The sequence below is a fragment of the Hippichthys cyanospilos genome, chromosome 14 (genome assembly GCF_059441005.1).
Source record: "Hippichthys cyanospilos isolate Australia breed blue-spotted pipefish chromosome 14, RoL_Hcya_1.0, whole genome shotgun sequence".
NCBI classification, from domain to species: domain Eukaryota; kingdom Metazoa; phylum Chordata; class Actinopteri; order Syngnathiformes; family Syngnathidae; genus Hippichthys; species Hippichthys cyanospilos.
Window position 1 is genome coordinate 11511677 of NC_142382.1, and position 25332 is coordinate 11537008.

Below are 25332 nucleotides of genomic sequence, written 5' to 3' on the forward strand. Positions count from 1 at the left end.
ATCAGAGAGATTATGTAGAATTGTCTTTATGATTCCAGCCTTGTGCGCCAGAAAATTGTGCTGCAATATGCGTCTCTTTTCACGAAATAAAAGCATATGCAATTTTGTAATTCTTAAATTCGCTTTGTGTCAAATTTGGTCCTAATCCGAAAAGAAAAAAAAGATAATGTTCCTTTCACTGTATCAAAATGCATTAACGTATTTTCACAAATACTTCCAGAAACCATGTTAAAATTGCATGTACCTTCTGAATTATCTTTACGTACTCCCTGAGATACACATACTTCCATTTGCGAACCATTTTGTTTGATGGCTCCCAAATTTGTACCTCCTATATAAAACAGATAGATAATATAAAATAGTCAAATTCACACTGAGGAATTTTGCGTTTTTCCCAGCAATTTGAATATGTCAGAAATATTCAAAATGATTAACACAGCTGCTGATACTTTTTTTTTTCTCTGCAGCTATTCATTTTTTTTCTCATTTTTTTTCTCATGATGTTTTTTAGTGTCGCAAATAGTGCATGTGGCGTGAAGGCAAGCAGACAAGACCGCAAGAGCAACAACAAGAAAGTTGGAATTTTTATAGTGCCAAGATGAAAATCAAGGTCAAAGGTGGAAAGGTGACATAAGTCTTGAGTAAATAAACAACCTTGCGATGTTTCAGGAAGTGTCTGGGCTTGTTTTTTTTTCTTCTTTTTTTTTCCCGAAGGGGGCGGGGTATTTTGGCAGGTTTAGAGGTGGAGGGCTAGCTGGTCAAGAGCCCAGCATGGGGTTTGGAGCTGAGGGCCAACTCGCCTCACCGTGATCCCATCACTCGCAGGCTGAGCTCTTAATGCGGCCCCGACGCCTCCCTGGCGCTGGGGCCACGCTGCCTGCCTCACATCTGGAGCTAATTACCCTGAAGGCCTGTGACAGAGACCCCAAAACCACTACCACCCTCTGCTATCCCACAAACCCCCTCCTCTCCCCTGCGTTGTCCACACAGCTCCTCCACTACTTTTGATGTTTCCTTGCTTGTTCCTAATACACAACTACAGGTCAATTGTGAGTTTTGAACGTTTCTGCCTCTTTCAGCAGTTTTGCTTTCAAGCTTCCTTCTGGTTTTACTCCAAGGAGGACAAAGTTTGGCCGCATGTGGCCACATGAGGTCCACTCATTTCTTTATTCCGCCCCAGCAAGAATCAGGTATTATGTTATAGTTGTTGTACTAATGTAGGTGTTTGTTTACTCCTAAAATTGTTTCTATGTATGAAATTCATGCCATCAAACAAAAATGATGAATGTTGATTTGCTTCTATAATTTTTTTTTTTTAATGACTAAAATGAACCCAACCACCAGCAAGGATAAAAATCACTGCTCTAAGTAGTACTTTTATTCTGTTTCGTATTGATTATATGTAGAGCAATAATTCCCTAACTGTGGCACGGGGGCCATTTGTGGCCCCGCAATTATTTTTCAGTGGCCCGCATCGTCTACAAAATACTAACATTTGGCAGAGCCCACAAGGCTAGTTCTATTATTGTTGTGGTTGTTGTTGTTTATTTACTGTAAAGATTTTCTATATTTTCAATAAATACAAATAAATTATTATAATTATGCAATTATCTGGTAATAAAATATTAGTCACAATTTCTCATCCAAACAATGGTGAAAAAAATGATCATTTACTGTTAGAAGCCAACATTTTTTCATCCACTTTGGGAGTCGAGATCCGTTTTAAAAATTAGAAAATTGACATCTTTCTATAAATTGCTCGGTCTGGTGGAATAGTTGGCCACCCGAAAGTCTAAAAATAAAATCCTTCAGTGCGCATAGACTTTTATAGACTTTTAACAAAATGCTGTTTTGTAGCTGAATCAAAGCAAAAAGTGATCCTTTTGTCCCTTCAAGTATGGGCTCTACAATGAAAAGGTTCGTACAGGGACAGGATGTGCTTGGCTATCCAATCAGAGGATTGAGCTGTCCCGGATTACAATCACATTAAGTAGTGCTGCAGCTCAAATGAAGTCATAAACTGGACGTTTTTGGCGTTGGTTTTGCATGTTCTCGCGCACCCAAAAATACGGCAGGAATCTTGTGTGCTCATAAAAGCCATGAGTCCATGTGCCCAGTCGGATGTCTCGAGTCAGACAGAGCGCTCCCATGGGTGCATAATTCAACATTTGGCATGGTCGTATAGACAACGAAAACGAGGCTGGAAAGAGGCGACTATGATGCAGGCCAAAAGGGGAGTTTGACAGACAGAGGGAGGAAAAAGCGGAATGTCTGTACAACAAAGACTAAATAAATCAAGGTGGACTGTAAAAATGTCAGTTGTGGCTCCACACCAGAGGAGGGGAGGGCTGCCACAAAGTCGCTCCATCATCAAATCAAAATGAGGCAAGCTCAGAGAGAGAGCCAAGGTAAAATATTTCACGGACATGTTCTGCCTCCCTCTGGACAAATTTAGAAGACAATTCATTGCGGAACTGCACGCCTGTTTGATTAGCACTGTGATATGTTCCCATGCCTCTGAAGAGTAAAATATGAATTATTAATATTTATCACGGCAGATTTTTTTTTATTGTTGATTCATAAACTTTCTTTATTATATTGTATGAAAAACACAGCATTTTAATCAAATTATTTATATTAAGCAGCATCACTTTTTTAGGGGAAGTGGGCGTGGCATTTTAGCTCTCGCTGTCTCGCTGAAAATGACTTCACAGTTGCTCAATGACGACCAATCATAGCTCAGCTTGCGAATGTCACATGACCAAACTCAGGTAACTGGTGAGTCCTGATTGGACGGTACCTGAGGCTTTCATGTTCAGTCCGCAATATGTGTCTAAATGGTCACCCTAAAAAAAATGATAAAATACTTACAGAAAATTATCCTGTATTTTGATGGTGGTCAAACTTTTTAACACGAGGGCCACAAGGGTTTCTAAAATTTGGGTCTGTCTTTGCTGGATGGAGTGTTTTGATAATCTACTTCATCAGATAAAACATGTGGGACATCTAGAAAACGTGCGCTTTTAATTTCAATAGAAAATCAACAAAAGCATTACAACAGTGTTTTTTTAAGTCTTTGACTATTTAATGAAATGACTTTTACAACTGAAATTAAATGAATAAAATACAGCTTTTTTTTTTACTGCTAACAGTTACTATTTTAAAGCAGAGAGTTCCTCTATTCTGCAGGATGTAAAAATGATCATTCTCCTCCTGACTGATAATTTCCTTCATGTTCAGATGTTCAAAAGTGGAGGGGCTTTGATGGTAGAACCAAAGGGCTGAAGCATTTACAGCAATGGAAACATATTGCATGTGAAAGTAAGGATAAGAGGGGCTTTCCCACGTGAGTTTTCAATTCATTTCAATTGATCTGAAAATAGCAAATTTTCAGTCATTTCGAGAGGACATAGGTGGGAAACCAAACAACAACAAAGCAAACATGGCCATATAGAACTTAATTAAGTTCTTTTGTGTGGGTGCATAAGTTAATTTATAATCATTTCTGTCACCTACATATTGCAGGTCTGAATGCACAATAATTGTGATTTGTGTTTAATAAAAGATACTTAAATGGAAGGAAACGTATATGCCTCATCTAGCAGAGCTAACTCATTAAATAATTCAATTCGAGGTGGAGGCAATCCACATTGCACAAAAAGTCTAAATAAATTTCCGCATATTTGAAACGGCATATGTATTGTTGGTTGAGACAATTTTGAAAAGATTCCCTAAGGGTAAAGCAAACGACGGTTAGAACTAAAATGATGGCCTACTTTAAAAAGGGTCACCACATAAAAACATGCGCGCGTACATACTTGTGTTAAATTAAATACTGTCATGTATGTAATTAAACTAATTCTTAGTGGGGCGCGCCCGGGGAACAGGCTTTGAGGTTGCCTGAGATGTAATTGCATATTCTTGCCACTAGATGATTACCGTGGCGCTCTCAATCCCTTACCTCGGAGGGGCTTTGCAAAAAGTAATTCAGAAGCACCAACTAATTTTTTGGTCGTCAGGTTCCTGCCTAGTGTAACCGCTAGATGGCAGTGCGCGACTTTGGAACAGGTAAGGGACGCACACCGGTGTTGAAGTTTTTGTTCGCCCCTCCCTTTGCCCCAATTGAACCACGTGACTCGAACGGCGCAGCTGTCCCACACTGGCCAAGCAGGTGTTTTTTTTTTTTTTTTTTTTTTTTTTTTTGTAGCGTTATGCGGAACTTGTAAGTCCCGGTCGGTGTGTATTTGTTGTGGCTTCCTTTGTGTTGAAGACTCAGCCCACTCGAGAGTGAGAGAAGAGAGGAAGGCGGATGTCAACTTGTCAAGTGTTTTAACAAGCATAACTATAACAAGTGCACTCAGCATGAACTCATCGGCATTGTCCTTTTGCTCGTCTCGGGTCCTCCTTTAGAACCTTCCGTTGGCTAAGTTCTTTCGCTTGTGATTTTTATTGACTCTGGTGTCAGGTATGAGGTTTTACGGCCATATCCAGCTCCGAATCGGAGAGGCTTTGGACCTGAAACCCAGTACCGTCTCCCGGCGCCACTCCATGATTTTCTTGAAGAGCGGCCCGACGACTGTGGACCCGTATATTGTCCTCAAGGTGGACGACGTCAAAGTGGGACAAACTCATACCAAACAGAAAACCAACTCGCCGACCTACAACGAGGAGTTTTCCTTCTCTGTGCGAGACGGACAACACGTCGAACTGGCCGTCTTCAACGAAACTCCGATCGGATACGACGACTTTGTGGCTAACTGCATCATCCCCTTTGCAGAGCTCATGGAGACGGCCAACACGGGCGAGTTCTCCGATGGATGGGTGAGTACACGTATGGGGTTAAACTGACAAGGACCCTGAGGACAGACCTCCACCGAGAAATCTTCATTTGGTTGAAAACCCAATACCACCTGCTGCAATTTTCCATCAATATTCACGCATTTCTAAGAGATTATGAATAGATCTGTGAATGTTTCCTTTCTGGCACCTATGCATGTCCCCACCTGTCAAATTTAGAAACAATTTACTGTGCAGTGTAAATTAAGTTCTCTGCAGGGGCGTAGCTGGGAATATTTCTGTGGGGTGGCTCAGTGAGGGGCGGCTGTACATGTGTCATTTTTTTCAATATACAGTACCTGTTACAGTCAGAATTTCCTGAGGATATTTCCCAACATTTTGCTTAGCTTAATTACTAGACAAAGGGCAGCACGTTGGCAGACTGGTTAGCACGTCAGCCTCACAGTTCAGAAGTCCCAGATTGAATTCCGGTCGCCAAGGCCTTCCTGTGTGAAGTTTGCATGTTCTCCTTATGCTTGCGTGGGTCTTCTCAAGGCACCCCGGTCTCCTCCCACATTCCAAAAAAATGCATGGTAGGTGCATTGTAAGCACCTGCTCCAAATTGTCCTTAAGCGTGATTGTGTGTGTGTGTAAATGGTCGTTCGTTTCGGTGTGCCCTACTATTGGCTGGCGACCAGTTCAGGGTGTCCCCGTCTGCTTCCCGAAGACAGCTAGGATAGGTGCCAGACCAGTGAGCCGGTGACTCTAGTGAGGACAAGCGGCTTTAGAAAATGAATGGATTGATGATTACTTGATAAATTCCTTTTTCTTTAATGTTACCATGCGTTTATGTACTAATGCAAGCTCTGCTTCTATCTTGTGCACTTATTCACTGGATAACAGCCAACTGATTTATTGTTACCAACAGCTGACACCATTTTGCATGCAGCACTCAATGGCACATTCATTCAAATCGTACATTAAAAGCCAATGACACAAAATGTTTCATCCACAGGCAGGCCTTCATATATAAATATAACTTTTGTGAATTATTATAAGAATGATTTTAACAAATAATCATGATTTGTATTAGCTATTGTTTTAAAGTTGACGTCATTTAAAAAAAATCTTCACTATATGTTTTATGTGTTCAAGCAAGTCTATACATGGTATATATTGTATTTGTGGATTATAAAATAAGCACCTAAATCTACCCATTATTATCTCTCACAGCGGGAGGCCATTTTGTCACTTGCTGTCAACTGAAAATATCACAATTGCTCAGGGCTCAGGTAATGCCTCAGCTTCCAAACATAACATGACCAGACTCCAAAAACACATGACATCCTACCTGAGTCCTGAGCACATGTGATATAATTTTCCCGTAGATTGAGAGCAAGTGGCAAAATGGCCGCCTCCTGGGATTGATAAAAAACAGTTAGATTGGGCTATTTAACTCCTATTTACCCAATGACACCTACTATCAAATGTGCTTTTTGTTGAAACGGTAACAGCATTTTGGGGGCTTGAATACACTAGAATTTCAAACTACCCTTTAGAGTGTTAAAGTTCATACGCTCCATCGTTGTGTCCCCGTTATACACAGCCCAAAACTCAAATCTCTGCTTAGATCTGCTCACATTGCATACTCGTTTTTGTCACATACTGCACATGTGCCAGTACAGGGAAGCAGACAAACATGGGAGATTTTATGCTTGGGCGCCAACATGGCCGTGTTACATCACAACACCACCGAGTTCCCTGTCAGGCATACACAATAAAATTCCACACACTCTTGCGTCACCTTATGCACACATATTGTCTCTCATAAATGCTTATCTTAAAATAAAAAGCATAGAGATGCCACTTTTGTTTCTTCTGTTCGGATCATCCTCATCATACAAATGTAGTCATTATCAATGCCATGTTTCAGATGAGTGGAGGTGCATGCCACATATTATTGTAAAGAAAATTGTAAACTTCACTTCCCCTTTAAATTGAATTGTTTCTACACAGAGGAGTGGAGACTGTGCATCTTATATAAGCAGCTGGCTTAATTACCCTTACTTACAGTATGTGCATATTTGCCACTGAAACGAAATGCTTCACTATTTCATTCTCAAGTGGGCCTACATATACTGTATAATTATAAATGTCATTAAATATAGTGTGAAAACATGGCCAGTGCCGGTTTTGACAGAGCCGGCACAAATTTGCTCATAGTGACCCAAAAGGGCCACCTCCGAAAAATTCTTGATGTTGGACCCTGCTGACTCATACATTAGAGAAGTTAACCACGCCTGATAGACATCTTGCGAGGAGGAAATCTTTATTTATTTCTTTATTTAAATATAGTAAAAACTATCATCTCTGTTCGTTTCCTTGTTAGTCATCAGCCGTGATACCTTTAGTTACATAATGTACATCAGCATCTTCCTTATTACAAGATTGGTATAATCAATTAATATTTAAGACAACCAGAAGCTTTCCTGTGTTGCGGTAAGTTATATTTCTGGTAAACTCTGTCAACATGGACCCACCCTCCTTTATCATCATCTCTGAAGCCACATCTGTGAGTTTCACTTGTGGAGGAAGGGGAGAGGAGAGGTGTGAGCTCTCTCTGTGAGAGTTGCCACATTTTCAGCACCAGTCAAAATGCATAGTCTGTCCAGTGAGAGAATGACTGCAATATCATCTGTGCTGGATGACTTGTATGACGATGCACCCCTGACTATAGATGTAACTTGAACTACTAGTTTGATATTAAAGGACCTAGAATTTTTTCCACTTTGCAGAGTTACATATAAGCATATAAATTCAATTTGGCAATTTATTTTCTTATTAAGTATGTGTTTTATGGTACAGATATTTCTAACCAGGAAATGAAATGACTTGTTTACTGAAGCCGTACATCTCACAGTGTGGCTGCCTTGCCCCCTTCATGACGTCGTTCAATGCTGGCCAGCCACATAACATCTATCCATCCATTCATCTCTTCCTCAACCTTGGAACCATAACAAAACTAAAAGATGTGGATTATGTTGGCGTGTATTTACTCTTGCATGGGTGGTACGAGGGCTTACTATTTTCTTCAGGCTTCTCACGTCATGTTTATCTGCTCAGGTAGAGCCGGTGCTGAGAGCGCAGAATAAGCAAGGAATGCTTAGAAATGCATCAATGAAAGGAAATAACCCTTTGTGGGTGTTTAGGGTGAGAAATTGTCATTGTAACATAGTTAAAATCTCAAAAAAGTTTAACTCCCATGATACTGCCTTTTTAAGACATGCGTATGGTAAAAGACATTGTAAATAAACAGGCCGTCCTTTTGGTTTTTTTTACTTTGCATACTGCCTTGAACATAATGCACATGCTTAAAAAACTGCTTCTGATCAGGGCCATATTTGGTCATTTACGGGCCCCCAAAAAATCCAGTCATGCTGCCTTTCACATCGGTATACTGCACGGGTGGCTATTAGTGTTTATCATCAACAGTGTGTAAAACCCAACTCAAACCCGGGTCACGGCTCCAATTGAAAAGTCCTGTGGGGAACTTTTACCGCCTTCTTTTGTGATTAATGCTTGCTATACTAATAGTATCAACCAGCAGACTGCATTTTCTCAGTTACTGAATGCCAAAAAGATGGAGTACACCGCTGCCAAGCCTTTTTCTGCAAGGCTGCGGAAAAACTTTTACCAAAAGGTTCCTACACCCATTCTACCTTGGTAGTCCACTCGCAGGGAGGGCGAGTCTGCCTAACTCATTAGACCATGTGTAATCCTACTGTTTTAACTGAAATCTACTTAATGTGTGCCATTGTTGTCATAGAGAAGGGAATGCCTAGTAAAAACCAGAGAAAGGTCACAGCAAGATAACGTCCAAGATCGTCAGCTATCTAAAATAGTTGTGCCAAAGAGGCCTAATTTACCATACATTCAATAACATTATATTAAAATCCCTTTTCCTTTTGTCTCTTCATTTTCTCTGCTTCACTGGAACAACACTGTGTGATTTTTTTTCTTTGCTAAATTCTAATTTTCTCCTGAAACAAGTCTACACGTGCATTAAAATGGGATAGTCTATTCCAAGCTTAAGGAAGTTCAGCACTTGAAAAGATATGATCATGATTGATTTGGCAGGTTAATGTGTTTAAAATATAAAACATTTATGAATGCTAATTAGGAGAACTTTTTTTTTTTTAAAGGAAAAAAAACAAATACCAGACCATATGAGGATCAAGATTTGGGAGGCAAAGAGGCACATGCAAGGGCATTTAACTGATTTTTCTAGATCTATTTATAGTGACATTTAGCAATCAGTTTTTGTTGTTGTTGTTTTTTCTTTAATTCTCCTATGAAGGAGATCCTCTCTCTGACCTCCTGTTTCCATTGTGGTATAGTGCTGAGCAAGATACGGCTACCAGGAGTTGTTCAAGTATATATAGTTCAAATTTCCATAGCTGTTCTCAGTCTTCTTCATGCAAACTAGTCAAGACCAAATTAACCACACATCTCCTGCTTGCAGCGAAGAATCACACCGTTTTGCGTCAGCTGCTTTAAGATATACTGCAATTCATCTCTGTACATTTCTTTAGTTAACCTTATTTTTTCTTATTCTATAACTGTTCAAAGCATTGCATGAACATACAGAAAATACTAAAAAGTGTGATGGTTCTTGACCTTTGAACGGAAATGAATCAATTGCACTAGAATTAGAACAAACTAATTGAGATAATTTATGATGAAAATGTTACTTGCTATCACTGACTGTTAAGGAAGAATATTGATTGCATGGATCTCTCTAATTTCCCGCCAGCTTTGCTAGTCTCAAACGTTCTTTTTCGTGTTTCGTTTTACCTTTCAGGACTTGCCATTAATGTGCTCACGTTGCACAAAGCGCTTCTATTTGGGGCATGAAAGCAAAATATGCGCTGAAGTTGTTATCATCATGACATTTAGACTTGACTTTTTCCATTGCCGCCCACTTGATGCTACATGGCACCTTATTGTGGTGATAACTGCTTGCTCAACTGCAGCAACCCTCTGGGTTTTTTTTATTATAAAAAAAGTCCAAACTTCCTCCTTTGTGCTACCCTTCTTTCACAATCTCTGATTTTAGAGAGCATGAAAAGCTCTTAAAAAATGCTGGGCAGATTGATATTTTAAGTAAATGTCAAGTTAGCATGTACTAAAACTGAATGTAGGTTGCAGGTGCGCTACTCAACATGTCTCTTGATATGATATAGAAGATGATGTGAAAACAAATGTGTCACTATTCTCCAGGGAGTGGGTGTATCTGTTCTTTTGTATCTGGCACAACTTTAGGCCCAGTTTGCAGAAAAACCATCGCATTAGGTCGCGCGTAGAAATATTTTACAGAATTTGTGGTCAGTGTCACAAAATTAATTACAACAGTTAAGATGTGATTTAAAAGTCATTATTAAAGTGGACATGGAAAATCACTTTTTAATCGATGGAAAATTGATTACCAAGATGCACAACCAAGTACTAAACGTTTTGGGAGCTGCTTACTTTCAAGTAATAAGGGAGTCATTCTGAATTTGGCTCAATTGCAGGAGTACGCCAGACTGTAGCCGTTAAGCCGAGCTTCGGTGTTACCGAAGATGAGCATTTCCTGACTTTTGTCGGCTTTAGCGACTAGCACGTATTAATTTATTTATTTTAAATGGTTGCAATTCTTTCATTGTTGCCAGTGGAATGTGATCGATATTTGTGTCTGGCAAGTAAGTATACAACTTGAATTTGTCTGATGGGGGCTCACCTTTACCTTCGGATTCTGAGCCGTCAGAGGACAAATCAAATCATAACTCACTTACTCACAGTGTCCTAGTTCCTCCCAAATCTTTTATTGTAAAAGGCAAAACTGGGTTTGGCCTCACTGTTGAGATGCCAGGGCGAGGTGATTTGAGCACAGGACAAGACTGGGCACTCAAAGTTCATTTTCAGCAAGGCCAAAACATATAGGTGGCGACTCTACAAATAAATACAGTGTCTTATCATGACATATGTGGCCTGAGTTGTACATAACCTTTTCTTTCAAAACCACTTAATCAGAAGTTTAAGCCTGGATTTTTTTTCTTTTTCTTCTCTACTGTGGTGGCATATGCTGACAACATTTGAAAAATCTCTGTCCTACTCCTGCTTCTAAGAATACATTCCTTGTGCGTATTGCATTAGTGAGGCATCCTTTACAGCTGAACAACAAGCCTCAACGACCAGCACAACCTGCCCGACCTGCTTTATTGTCTCTATCAAGGTGTTTATATGTCTATCACATCTAATTCTAGGAACTTGTTTGCATTTACACAAAGTTACAGGAAAACAACTGTACTTTTAAAAAAAAAAATTAAAAACACAGTTATTACAATTTGTGTTTTTGATGTCCTCGGAAATATTCAAAGATACCCGTTAATCACATGTTAATTTGAATGTTTATTTTGCCATACATTCTTTGTTATGCCTGAGAGCAAAGATAAAGCATTGTGGTTCATATCTAAATTGGTATTGCCATATAGATTGTTTGTATCTCTCTGCAGAAGGACTTGGAGCCTGAAGGCAGCATTTACGTCCACATTAAGCTTAATGGATCCTTCATAGATGGTGAGACCACTTCAATGAATTCTGTTATATCCACCAAAAAAGTTATGGTTTGACTTGCTTCTTTGATTGTGTGCAATTACCTTTTTATATTAACCTGTAAATAATAGGTAGGTTGTCTTTAGTATTGATTAGAATCCACACTGACACAATTGGTTACAGTAGGTCCATGCAGCTACAGATTTTATATTGTCAATGTCAAAAATACAGACTTTACATTTGTAAAGACTTTAAACTCAGTAACTGATCCTGACTCCCTTGGTAGTGTTTACAACCTATTTTCAGGCAAGGTACATATTTTTCTTTTGTAAGAAAAATTTGCACGGCATGCCGCCAAACAACAATCTCACAAAAAATATACACACTAAAATAATGATACTCTTCTCTCAGTGTAATCACTGAAAGACTCTGGCATATGGGCCTATTTGACAGAACAAAAATATTTAGTTTTTTGACAAAATTGATGCGTGGGTTAATTGTACCTTCTGCCATCTAGTGGAAAACCTGTCACTTTATGTGGCTGCAACAGCAGATGAAGAAAAACACATTATTTGCAGTAAATGAGTAATAATTTTGCAATGAAATGGTAAACAAATGTGTGAGATTTGATCATTTACTACAGCACACTTGCTCTGTCATGGCATAGTTTTGGAATCACTCACTAGAATACTCTTGTGTACTAATCGAGCTGACAACAGAGACATATGCACATTTACTTTAGTTTGACTACCTTACCAAGTATTAAAAAGGGGAATGATTGGCATCTTAAGATGCACATGGACTTTTAGCTCATGGGGTGATGTAATCTTTCCTCACTTGAGTGTGTGTGTGTGTGTGTTTTCTTTTTTAACAGACGAAGCCATTGTGCCAGAGAAAAACCACAAGGAGTTTACCAGGAAGCGTCAGGGGGCCGTGAGACGAAAAATCCACCAGGTTAACGGACACAAATTCATGTCCACTTTCCTTCGCCAGCCCACCTTTTGTTTTCACTGCAAAGAGTTCATCTGGTGAGCAATTCAATGAAATACAAGTCACCGTTGTCCACATAGACTTTAATGTAAATTTGTTTCCATCTTGCCTTTTGTTACAGGGGCGTTTTTGGAAAGCAGGGCTATCAATGCCAAGGTGATTATATGTTCGTATCCTCCTTACAATTGAACTTTGTTCTTGATTTTGACTTTTATTTTCCCTCTAGTGTGTACATGTGTGGTTCACAAGCGCTGCCATGAACAAGTTGTCACTGTGTGTCCACGCATGAAGAGATCACAGGTACCATCGTTCTCTTGGGTATTTTGTAGCGCTCGATTCTCTTTGTACTGGAAAGTACATGAACGTAGTTAGTGCCACACACTCTGACACACCTTTTACTGTTTTAAAATGGTGTGAAAGATTCTGTAAAATCTCCACTTACTCTCCCACTGTGCTATATTTTAGTTTTTAAATGCACCATAAAATCCAGTAAATAACACGCACCCGTGTATAACATCCCCCTCATCTCTCTTATCATTATATTGCGGTACAAAGTGACGCAATACAACGTTCAGTTTCCAATATATCACGTATCGGTTTTGAAACACCTTATTTCTGTAATATTTCTTCTTTTTTTTAATCAATCCGCTCTGGAGTGGCTTTCTTATCATGATTTTAGTCATATTATGAATCATATTTTACATGTAAATCAATTCAAGCGATTGAAAAACACCACATGAGAATGTTACCTTTTGAGTGAGCCAATGTTCCAATGTTGCACAGCAAGGCGGTAGAGGAGGAGGGCAAACAGCAGAAAAAGAAAACTTTATGATACGAAGACAACATTTTCTTCAGTTCTCCATTGTAGTCATATCTCGTCACTAGTCCAATTCACCTGCCATGCATAAGTTCCCGCAGAAAACCCACGCTGGCTTAGGGAGAAAATGCAAACTCAACACAGGAAGTCCAGAGCAAGGTGGATTTGAACTCGGGTCCTTGAACTGTGAGGCGGACATGCTAACCACTCCAACACCGGTCTTTCACAATATTTTTTAAAATCATGTTGTCAAAATCTTGTTGTATTAATTTTGTAAGATATTCTCTAGTTTTTTACTCTAATTTTTAGATCACTTATAGCAACAAATAACTGATTTAACAATGTTTTACAAAACCTTCCTTATTAGAGGGCAAGTCAACAAAAATAATCTTGACAGTTATATGATCTGTGTAACCCTGCACAAGTTTAAACACGGCTTTCAGATTCATATTGTTTTTGTGGAATATGAATGAAGTAGTGCCACAAAATGGCAGACTGGTTAGCACATCTGCCTCACAGTTCAGAAGTCCAGGGTTGGATTCCAGCTCGCCCCAACCTTTTTGTGTGGAGTTTCCATGTTCTCCCCGTACACACATGGGTGTTCTCCAAGCACTCCGGTCTCTTTCCACATTCCAGAAACACACTCCAAATTGCTCTTAGGTGTGATTGTGATTGTGAATGGGTAATTGTTCTCTGTGCCCTGCGATTTGCTTGGCAAACAGTCCAGGATGTCCCCTGCCTCCTACCTGCTGCCTGAAGACAGCTGAAATATGCACTAGGCCAGTGACCCTTGTGAGGATAAACGGCTATAGAAAACAGATGGATGGATGAAACTATTAGCAAAAGCCACCTGTTTTAACTCATCTCAGGGGCTATCACTTTGCCATTTGTTGCTGCCGAAAAACGACATCACAGTTGCTCATGGTTCAGGTAACAACCGATCACTGCTCACCTGACTTTTGAGCTTGGTCTTGTGATGCTCTCAAGTTGAGCTGTGATTGAACTTACCTGAGCCCTAAGCCTTTGATTAATGCAGGAATGGTGGAAGCAATTCTTAAACATCACCATGTGTCGCTTTTACAGTCTGTAAGCCATGGCTTCAGCATCAACATTCCTCACCAGTTCAATATCCACAACTACAAGTCACCCACTTTCTGTAACCACTGTGGATCATTATTATGGGGATTTGTCCGGCAGGGCCTGCACTGCAAAAGTAAGATGAACAAAATGGGGATTTGGACATTACTCTCACTCTGGCGGCTATTACAATTGTATCATATAATTTTCTGTTCTGTGATTTCTTCTTCCAGTCTGTAAACTAAATGTTCACATTCGATGCAAAGACAACGTTGCACAGAACTGTGGAGTAAACACTGCGGAACTGGCTAAAAAGTTGGCAGAGATGGGCATACATGCTGGAGATCTCTCAGATAGAAACACCCCAAGAGTATGAACGTATTTTAGTGACCGATTAGTTCCAATTATACACAAATTCTGTGTTCTAAATTGTGGGTTGTTATTTGACGAACACGTTTTCTTCTGCGCTTTTCCCTCTCCAGGTCAGTTCAGGTAAAACCAAATTACCTTCTCAAAGGAGGAAGAGTCTAGAAAGTCAGCCGGAGATCCCTCAGTATGGCATCTCAGACTTCACATTTCTTCAAGTCCTCGGCAAGGGTAGCTTTGGCAAGGTGGGGATGACGTGAGAAATATGTGGTGTACAACAATGACTTGATGGTCCTTCAAGTGAAAAGCAACAAGTGTGTGTTCTATTTGCAGGTAATGCTTGCTAGACTCAACAACAAAGATCGGGTTTTCGCAGTCAAGGTGCTGAAAAAAGACATCATCTTGCAAGACGATGACGTAGAGTGTACCATGACTGAAAAGAGGGTGCTGTCACTGGCCAGCTTTCACCCGTACCTCACACAGCTATATTGCTGCTTCCAGACTCAGGTCAGCCTTGCACGCCTGTGTGTGTGTACGTATATATATATACTGTATGTATACATATATAGTATGTGTGTGTGTGTGTATATAATATATATATATATATATATATATATATATATATATATATATATATATATATATATATATATATATATATATATATATTTTATTTATTTTTTTTTTTTTTAATATATATATAATGAATTCAGCATTTATTGCCACCATGAAATGTTGCATTATATTAAATGTCCAGCAGGTAGCAGCAGTTTTCAACCTGTCGAATCGAGAGTGAGAAGACTCCTGCGCTCTTTTTCCATCCTGACAATCTAATCTTCTTTCGGTGTGAGCCGTCAATGACCTGTTTCACCCAGGTTTGGAATAGAGCAGCATTAGAACACGTATTAACTCTGACGCGCCTTCTTTGAACCTTTCATAGCGGCACAGTGCAGTAAATAAACTAAGACCGGAAAGTACACTCAGTGTGTCATCAAGTACACCTCAGGTAATGGTGGTAGGAAGTACAGTAACACTGTCCTCCATCAAAAAAATAAAAATATTTTGAGACCAATATGTATTTTGTTGGCTATTCATATAGCTCATAAGGATCAAGGTGTCTAAATATAATGCTGCTGCATTACATCTAATAATAAGGATTTGGGTGAAGTCTGTTTGAATCATGCACTCACTCTAAAAAAAAACTTAAAAAATAGGAGATGTTTTAAAAAATAAGAGGAAAAAAAACATCTGACCTTTTGCATACAACTTTAGGTTGGTGGAAAATGGTGCTTTTGGCAACATGACTTTTAATCAATTCACAACTAACATTGATGCTATTTCTACAACTAGTTTAGGTATTTTGTAATTAGCTATACTAGTAGGCTACCGTAGTTCCTCGCATTTACAGTACATCACAAAATATTCTATATTAGTGGGACTTAAACTTTTCACACAAAGTACGTCCCTCCCAAGGAATTAATTTGCATTTGTGTTATTCCTAATCATTATTAAACATAGAAGTGCAGACCACTTCATTTTCTTCCGCGCAAGCCGTTTGCTGCCTGTCTGAGCAGATGATGATGCTTTCGAAGCAGTCCAGTGAATCACATCCTGCAGCCGACCTTTCTTCCCTTGCTTTTATTTCTACATTATGTACCGACCACAGCCCGGAATGAAAAAGAAAGATTTATGGATTTGATCAATATGTTTTCACCCCACTAACCAAACCACATTTAGTTCTACAGCAATCCATTTCAGCCTTGTGAATTATATGAGGTGTCGCCATGTCCTTGGAGTAAGCTTGGCCTCGTGACATGTCGTGACTGATAATATGAGCTCTTCTCTTGGGCCAGTGTGTATATTTATGTCTGTATGTGCACAAATAAATGTTTTTCCTTCATGTCATATACAGGACCGTCTTTTCTTCGTGATGGAGTTTGTAAATGGTGGGGATCTGATGTTCCACATTCAGAAGTCCAGAAGATTTGATGAGCCCCGAGCATGTTTCTACACGGCAGAGATCACCTCGGCTCTCATGTTTCTGCATGGAAAAGGCATCATCTATCGGTACAAATGATACATATGTATACATGAATTATAATACCACATGCATCCCCCAAAAATATATCATTCTGATTAATCCCCAAAACATTCAGCTGCAGGCAATCCACAGTTATTTTGAGAATGAATATTACCAGAATATCCTCAGAATTGAACTAAGATTAGATGATTAGATTCAGTGATTTGTAGTTTATACAACAACACTGCCTTGTCTTCTCTTATGGCAAACCTCAACCTAGTTTTACTCTTACAGTGCTTCAAATATTTAGAAATTCCTTCTTAAACAAGTGTCTCAAACGCATTAAGAGGTCAAGAAATTCAAGCTATTACTGCTTGACATTGCACAGTTATAGACTGAAAAAGTCAATGCCGGTCAAAAAGCATCATCTATCCATCCATCCGTTTATTTTCTATAGCCACGTATCCTCACAAAGGTCGCAGGCTTACTGGTGCCGATCCCAGCTGACTTCCGGCAGTAAGCGGGCGACACCCTGAATTGGTTGCCAGCCAATCACAGGGCACACCGAGGCGAACGAACATTCACGCACCCAATCACACCTAAAGACTTAGTATGTCCAATTCACCTGCCGTGCATGTTATTGGAGTGTGGAAGGAAGCCGGAGTGCTCGGAAAGAACTCACGCGGGCTCGGAGAGAACATGCAAACTCTATACAGGAAGGCCGTAGCCAGGTGGATTTGAACTGTGATGCGGACGTGTTACACACTGAGCCGTCTCCACAAAATTCAAAATATGAAATAATGTCAAGTATAAATTTTTCAAAATGTTTTCTTTTTAATTGAGCAGACTGAAATAATATTTACCGATTTAGTGGGCAAATGTAAACACAAAGAGTGAGTCAGGCTCATTTTTCAGCTGCAGCTCAGATCTTCCCTCTTACTGAATAGTTGAACAAAATGCATATAGCCTGTTGTAGGTGCAGTGTATGGCATACTTTGTTTTGCAAACTGTCTTTGTCTAATCTGCCAATATTTGTACAATATGTTATTCTTTTTTTGCAACTAGAAAGCTGAAATATTGCCACGGATGGAACATTCAAGCGCTGCTATCTAGTGGCTATGCTAAATGCTGCGTTAATTGTTGGCAACAGCTGTCGTAAAATAAAGTGTCAATGTATTTTTTTTTTTTATAGCACCTTGCATTGGAGATCAAATGTTATACCAAGCACTACAATGAACCTTCTGGTTAACTTCATATCATCAAGCGAACAAAGACTTTATGTTTCACGGTATTGCTCTGTCAAGTAGGTGTCCCAACAGTTCTTGTCATTCAGGTGACAGAGCCTGCAGTGTTTATTGCAGGAAGCTAGAGAAGGACAGGGGGTCTCCACTGGTCCTTTGAAGACCCAGATGCAGGGTGGGGGGGGGTTACTAGATCACAATGCCCAACTGGTCTTATCATAAAAAGAGGCAACCAATCTTAACAATATTCATTCAATATAATAATTCTACATTATTCATCATCGGATACAGATACAAAAAAAATATATATATATATATATATATATATATATATATATATATATATATATATATATATATATATATATATATATATACTGCACATATACTGTATATACAGTATATAATATACAAGTTACAAACCTTCAATTTATATTATTTATCTTAATATATAAACCGTTTATATTTTTTATATTTTTAATACTATAATTTTAAAAACCCCTTTGAGCACAGCCATTGATTCACATCTACTCAATTGGTTTACGAATGGATTGTCTTCTAGTGGCTAGCAAAAAAAAAAAAAATAGATAAGCCACAATAGACTATAAGCAGCAGGGCTCAAATCATGAGGAAAAAAAAGATCCATCTTATTGTAAAAAAAAAAAAAAAGTATGATAATTAAAGCTCACTGTCATAAAAAGTGTAGTTTTCTGGATATTTGATGTTTGGATGTGTGTGTTTTTCTCCAGTCAGGAGGTTGGCAGTGCTAAGGGCCACGTGCCTTTACAGGTTGATAAAGGACATCATGTGCTCCAACTGAAAAATCTGGGTTATATTTAGCTGGCCAAAGTGTCCTGTGTGAGCCAATGATGCATGTTATGGCATGCCTGTTGTCTGTAGAGGACACACACCAAATGCTAAACCTGAAAAAACACACATCAGGGCGTGATAACAAGCTCAGGGGACTCTCATTCACTCTCATTTTGTGTAATGTGAGGTTCCTCTCATGACTGTTGTAGCTTCAGGTATTGCCACACTTAATGGCTCTTGGGTGATCGGAAAACTGTTTGTGGTTTTCTTGCAAAAACTGAATACAACTGGGCAAAAGGTGCCAACACTTTACACAATCTGCTGTTTAGTGGTTTAAAAAAAAAAAAAAAAACCTCAGTCTGAAATGGAATAATCATTTCCTTTTGGGCTGTTAGTCACACTACTTTGGAAATGTCATTATTTAGACACAGGTTCATGTTGTCCCTTACAAATAGAAGGTCCGTTACTAGGTTTCTTTAGATTGAGCACCACACACTAAAAAATGATCAATCTCACCAGGCCGGTTCGGATGACTGTTTGTCTTTTCATGACTTTTACATTTTCCCCTCAAATTATTTTTGTGGAATTAAATTCTCCCCCTTGCAGACAAACAGGATGTTGCAATTGTTTTTAGTTTGTGGGGGGGGGGGGGGGGGGGGGGGGGTCAATGCAAGTAGACCGTCATGTTATTTCCTGGCAAGTGTTTAGTGCACTTCAACACTTCTTAATCTGTCTTTAAGTGGCGTCAAGCTGCACTGCGTCATACAATTGCTCTGAATATTGTAGCAGAACACACATCATGTATTTTAACTTTTCAAATTCAGAAAAAATATATGGAACATGCAGAAACATCTTGTTAAACGTATGTCTTTATTTTGAGTTTTACATGAATACGCATTGTCATTAGTGACACAATTTTCCTGCAGACAAGCCAGAAATAATACATTTGGTTTAAATACCACTACAAAATGTTGTTCCAAAGTTTAATAAATTAGACACGGAAGGCACGGGACTATTTTTAAGTAATTTTATTGTTCGTGCACCAGGGGGGAGAGCCTTGAACCAAGTGTTGATACCTACTGGTCCATATGGTTTTCTGAAAGCCAAAGGCTCCCCTTTCAGATGGTCAATCAGTCCTCTAAGCAAGCTTTCCTCCCCAACCCGTCACAGATTTTGACAAGTTGAATTTTGATCACTAGCTAGCCTCCAGCCACTCATTCTCACACATTGATCTGTCTGAAGAGAGATGATAGTGTCACAAAGCAAATACTGTGATTTTTCCATTTTAACATTGTTTTTGTTGCCTTTTAGGGATCTAAAGTTGGATAATGTTCTTCTTGACAAGGATGGCCATTGTAAACTGGCAGACTTTGGCATGTGCAAAGAAGGCATATTCGAAGGCAGCGGCGCGAGAACTTTCTGCGGAACCCCTGATTACATTGCCCCTGAGGTCAGTTCAGACTTATTGAACTTTTTAAAAGACAGATAGGCCTACATGGCTCAGGCTTTCTGTAACACATTTGAGTTCCACTTCCAGCAAAGACAGACTCACTCATGAATAACTGGAAGTCAGCAAAACCTTGGCTAGGAGTCAAATGTTCAACTCTACTGAGGTTCATATCCACTGGATAGAACTCTCCTTAACCTTAGCCTGTTTAGCCTTCATAATGAGCGATTAAGCTTGTCTGGCACGATAGACTGAAACTGAATGCATTTTTTTTAAACATCATCTTAAACATAAAAGATGTGCTTATTAAAATAGCTGATTTGGAAAAGTGGTCAGGTGTAAAACACTGGTAAAACACAGGATTTGATCACACATTCTCTTGGGGAAATACAGGATAACCATGTTTTCTCATGTATAGTCATCTTAATTTGCATACTGAAATTTCAAATGATATTGATAATGACAGTGACTCAACATGTGGTATTTGCTAAATACTTTACTGTAACAAGAGCTGTCTGCAAGTTGCAGCGGCTGGCAAATCTGGACACTTACTTTATATACGGCAACTTAAAGAGAATACATCGGAAAAATGGTAGTGCTTTTATTTGAGTAGTATTTTGTCCAATACAGAGGAGCCAGCTCTTATGATAAGGTCTTCCAATGAAGTGTGTGTGTGTGTGTGTTTTTTTAATGAATGTGTTTTCAGTCCAAGTGCTACGAAATTTAATGAAAGATGCAAACTGTTTTGTGCGCATTTACCCTAACCTTAGTATTAAATACTATTATTTAGTATTTACTAAAAGTAAAGGAGTTGCATGAGTACTTTTTCCACTTTTAGAAATTTTGTACAAAGAAAAATCATGGAAGATCCATTTAATGCTTCTTCCTCATCTATCCAGCTGCTGCACTTTCTGGCATTTCCTGTAGGGATCCTTGGCCATCATTAATGTCTGCCGACATGCGGATTTTTTTTTTTTTCTCCCCAGATCCTCCAGGAGATGACGTACGGGGCCTCTGTTGACTGGTGGGCGCTCGGGGTGCTACTGTACGAGATGCTGCAAGGCCACGCGCCCTTTGAGGCCGAAAATGAAGACGACTTGTTTGAGGCCATCCTCCATGAAGAGATTGCTTACGCATCTTGGCTCAGTGTCGAGTCAGTGGATATCCTCAAGTCTGTGAGTTTTTGCTGTTTATATTCTATAAAAGGCACATTGACTTAAATCTGGATGTGAGTCACTTTCTGTCCTTGGCAGGCATTTAATCTGCTCTGATTGCATCTGTTGGACTCTGAAGTTTTTCCACGCCGAGCTAATGATTGAGAAAATCAATTTCTCACTTGGTTTGTGTCCCGCATTTCGCCGGGAAAGACATTAAGCTGTGATCATTAACAAAATGATCAGTTTGTCTCAGCCCTGAGTAGCTCTGCAGAGTGACAATTGAAACGGGCTTTTTGTGGTTTATTTTGTGTCACTGATTGAGAAACTGCATAGTAGCGGGAAGGCTTACAAAAGCTCTGCCAGCCAGCCAGCTGTTTGGACCAAGTTTTACGTAACTATATTAAGGCATGGTCCACTGCCCGGTCTCAGCTAACTGGCTATAAATACAACTACGTGGCCGCGTCCTCCTTTCATTGGCTCCGCTGCCTCCCTTACCCGTGTTGTCACTCCCACATGCTTGACGAAGCACTGTACTAAGCTCATTTGTTTCACATGTTACATAAAAAGTCCTTTAAGTGTGAGTGGATTTTGAACGTGCCGCTCTATTTATAATGACAGTTGAGCCTCGGGAAGGTTCACCTTGTTCCCATCCATAGCTTCAAACTGTTGTTTTTGTTCCATTGGCTCTATAAGGAGGAAAGTCAATATTTACAGGATTGGCTTGTTAAAATAAATCTCAATTCAAATAACTGCGAGTTATTTTAATGACTAGCATGAAGATTAGTTTTAGGTAGTACTGTATTACCTAAACAGCGTCCGCCTGAATTTTAAAATCCAAATATGGTTTATTTGAGCTTGTAACCTGTTTGGAACCATATAGCATACTGATTTTTGTCCGTGAAAAATTCAAACTAGTATGCAAGGATTGGCTTTAAGGATTACTGTAGACATTTGACAAGTAGCCATGCGTTTGTCATCTAATTTCTGGTCTTAAACTGAACTGACACTCAAACAGCCACAACGGTGAGGGCTTAGTTTACCCTTGCTTTGGTAGGAAGAGTTTACCTCTCTGCTCTTAATTTTGGCCAAACTGTACTGTATACAACTGCAGTTTAAGCACAGCTATTATGAGCAAGGTGACCAGGTCCGCTCCGCGAGAGCCACAGATCATTCCAGCCCTGATTATGAGTGTTCAATCGTCAATAGTTGTTTTCTGGAGCCTGACAAAAGTCTGCTCAGAACATTAGGTACCCATGTGTAAACCAGTGGTGGATACTCATTTGGTGGTCTGGTTTTAGAGGTGCTACAGTTAAGAGTTTCAGCTTCTCAAGAGCAAATATTCTTCAAATTCTGTAGTCCTCCATGAAAGCACACTGATTATCTTTGTGTTTATTTTTTTTTAACGTGTGTATTTACTTTGGAAAGCAGCGATAAAAATATGTCTATTTTCTGACATGTTACAGATGTGAATCCTTGTTTGTTCATTTTTTACTCTGTTATATTTGAAATGATGTCCTGTTTTTTTTGAGTAAGGTGAAGACAAACAAAAGATGTTTTTCCAATTACGGTAATTGTTAAGAGACTTATGATCAAATGATAAAATAATTGTTAGTTGCAGGCCTAAACTGAATCAGACTAATTTAGGAAGCATTATTAATCATCATCTTAGCAACTGGGTGTTTCAGACCAAACCAAGAATTGAATCATAGTTTGTTCATTATCTGCACTGTTATATTTCAAGTGATGTCCTATTTTCTGAGTAAACAGAAGACAATCGAAGCAAGTTTAATTCCAGATTTATTGATTGCCTAGGTAGGCACTGAATACAACTGATTTGGGAAGTCTCATTAAGCGACCGGGTGTTTATCGAGTGGCTGTCACAGTGGAGTCAAATGTTGGTTGGTTTAGATGGCTTTTGTGCCATCGCCTGCCATAAGATGTGCAACTTATCTCGAGGCAAGACAGAGCCTTCTCCAGAATACATTTGTTTGTTAGCTTTCTTGCTGAAGGCAACTAAAAAACAAGTTGTCTTTCATTTCTGGCCACACCCCTGAGCAACTGTCAGACCCGGACCCGTGATTTACGATTTTATTCTTTCTTTGTGTACAAAGCAAGGAAGCTGGGGCGGGTGCGCTACTGTTGAAACAAGCTGAACTTTTCTCAGCTGGTGTGTTGTGACTTGTGCCGAACAAAGGAAAAAAAATTGGATTGTGTTTTTTAAGTGGGGATGTTAGGCTTTACTTACAGAATGTCCTTTTCAACGGGCTCCAATTTGGGCATTACTGTACTTAAAATTGTGATATGTTCTTCTGAAATACTGGACGGGAAATGCTCTTATTTCGTGAATAATATACAATTTTATAACTCATTTTCATGTACGTTTATACATCCACAGTTCCTGACCAAAAACCCACTCGAGCGCCTTGGTTGTGTGGCGTCACAAGGTGGAGAAATGGCTGTGACCAGCCATGCATTTTTCAGAAACATTGACTGGGAACTGCTGAATCGCAGAGCCATAGAGCCACCTTTCAAGCCTAAAATAGTAAGCCACAGAACATATCCTCCTCCAGAAATACCGAGCAGATGCAATGCAGTGTTCGTAATCATCTCACTTGCTGTCTTTCTCAGAAAACGGCAGAAGATGTCAACAACTTTGACCCCGATTTTACAAGGGAAGAGCCCACCCTCACGCCGATCGACGAGTCCCCCTACTCGTCCATCAATCAGGATGAGTTTGAAGACTTTTCATACACTTCGCCCGAAATGCTGGAATATTAAGCGCTTCTTTTGATCCTAATTTTTGTCCAAGACAGTTCTCGGTCATACAATATGACTCTGTTACATTCCACATAGACATGAGAGTGTAAAATGGAGTGGGCTCGCTCCAATGACGAATAATATTTTGTTTGAACTAAAATATGACATCATGGATTTGTACATATTTTTCGTTTTTGTTTTTTTGTTTGTTTTTTTTTCCAAAAAAACTGTATGTATGTACATTTTTTAAACTTTTGGATTATCCCACATTGTTATGCGTGACTTGGTACTTAATATTGTGCTTCAGACGACTTCCATAAATTACCAGAATGACAAGATGAGTGTGTGTAATCATTTATTTCCTGTGACACACACCTGTCTAGGAAAAATATACACACTAATCCACCCTCACAAGGTAGATAAAAGTCAAATTCAGTCTTGATGTTTAAAGTTTAAAGCCGGTACTATAATCAATAAAAAAAAGAAGATATTACCGGTTAAAGGGAGGCTGAGACAGTCAGTCAGTTTATGTGCTCTGCTTTTTTCCCCCAGCAGTCTCGGTTTTGCAAACGCATGTAATGCATCCAAACTCTACCAAACATGTTGAGATGATGCAAGATTTCATTTGTGGTAAAGGATCGTGTGATTCACGATGAGTCCAATCTGAACTTTTTAAAATGTCAACATACTATTTGTCTTCCCTAGCATGTATGCTTGTGGCATTCAGCAACTCGGCAAAAACTTCTGTATTATTTTGTGTTTTGTTGGTTTTCAGCAGACTTTACGATTGTTGGGGCCCATCCCGACCAGCGAACTTAAAAATAACCAATCACCCATCCAATCAATATGTCTACTTGATTAACTTATTTACAACATATACTTCTACTCGTTATAAAGTATCAACTCGTTATAGAGATCCTACGTAAAATTAAATTACTATATTGTAATGAAATTACATTACAGCACCAAGTAAATATTGCAAATACAAAAGTGATGCAAACGCAAACGTCACTAGAACTCCATAAAATGAACAGCCATATTAGTGCAAATAAAAAGTGTAACGTTGTCAGTCCAAACATTCATATAACATATAATTTGCAGAACCAATCACTGTTTATTCTGCAAATTATGATCAGTTTTGCATAACATGCCTGTTATATTAATTGTCTTAATTTTTGCTGCACCTCTCCATCACTTTGTTTCCTTCAAGAAAAAAAAAAAAACAGTAAATGTAATTATGAGTCCCTTTTCAAATCTGTAAGCAAGACAATTCTAAGTAA

The 25332-nt window shown here is 39.1% G+C and overlaps 1 protein-coding gene across 1 annotated transcript; it reads left to right on the forward strand.

Moving 5' to 3' along the window:
• The first annotated feature begins 4202 nt into the window (after positions 1-4202).
• prkcha (protein kinase C, eta, a) lies at positions 4203-24388 on the forward strand. Its single transcript, XM_088433134.1, has 14 exons — positions 4203-4821; positions 11331-11394; positions 12245-12398; positions 12482-12516; positions 12587-12660; positions 14261-14390; positions 14488-14624; positions 14737-14865; positions 14954-15127; positions 16533-16687; positions 20003-20141; positions 21125-21313; positions 23691-23837; positions 23924-24388. The coding sequence occupies exons 1-14, from the start codon at positions 4468-4470 to the stop codon at positions 24071-24073; spliced, it is 2031 nt and encodes a 676-aa protein (XP_088289260.1). The 5' UTR covers positions 4203-4467; the 3' UTR covers positions 24074-24388.
• The last annotated feature ends 944 nt before the right edge of the window (positions 24389-25332 follow it).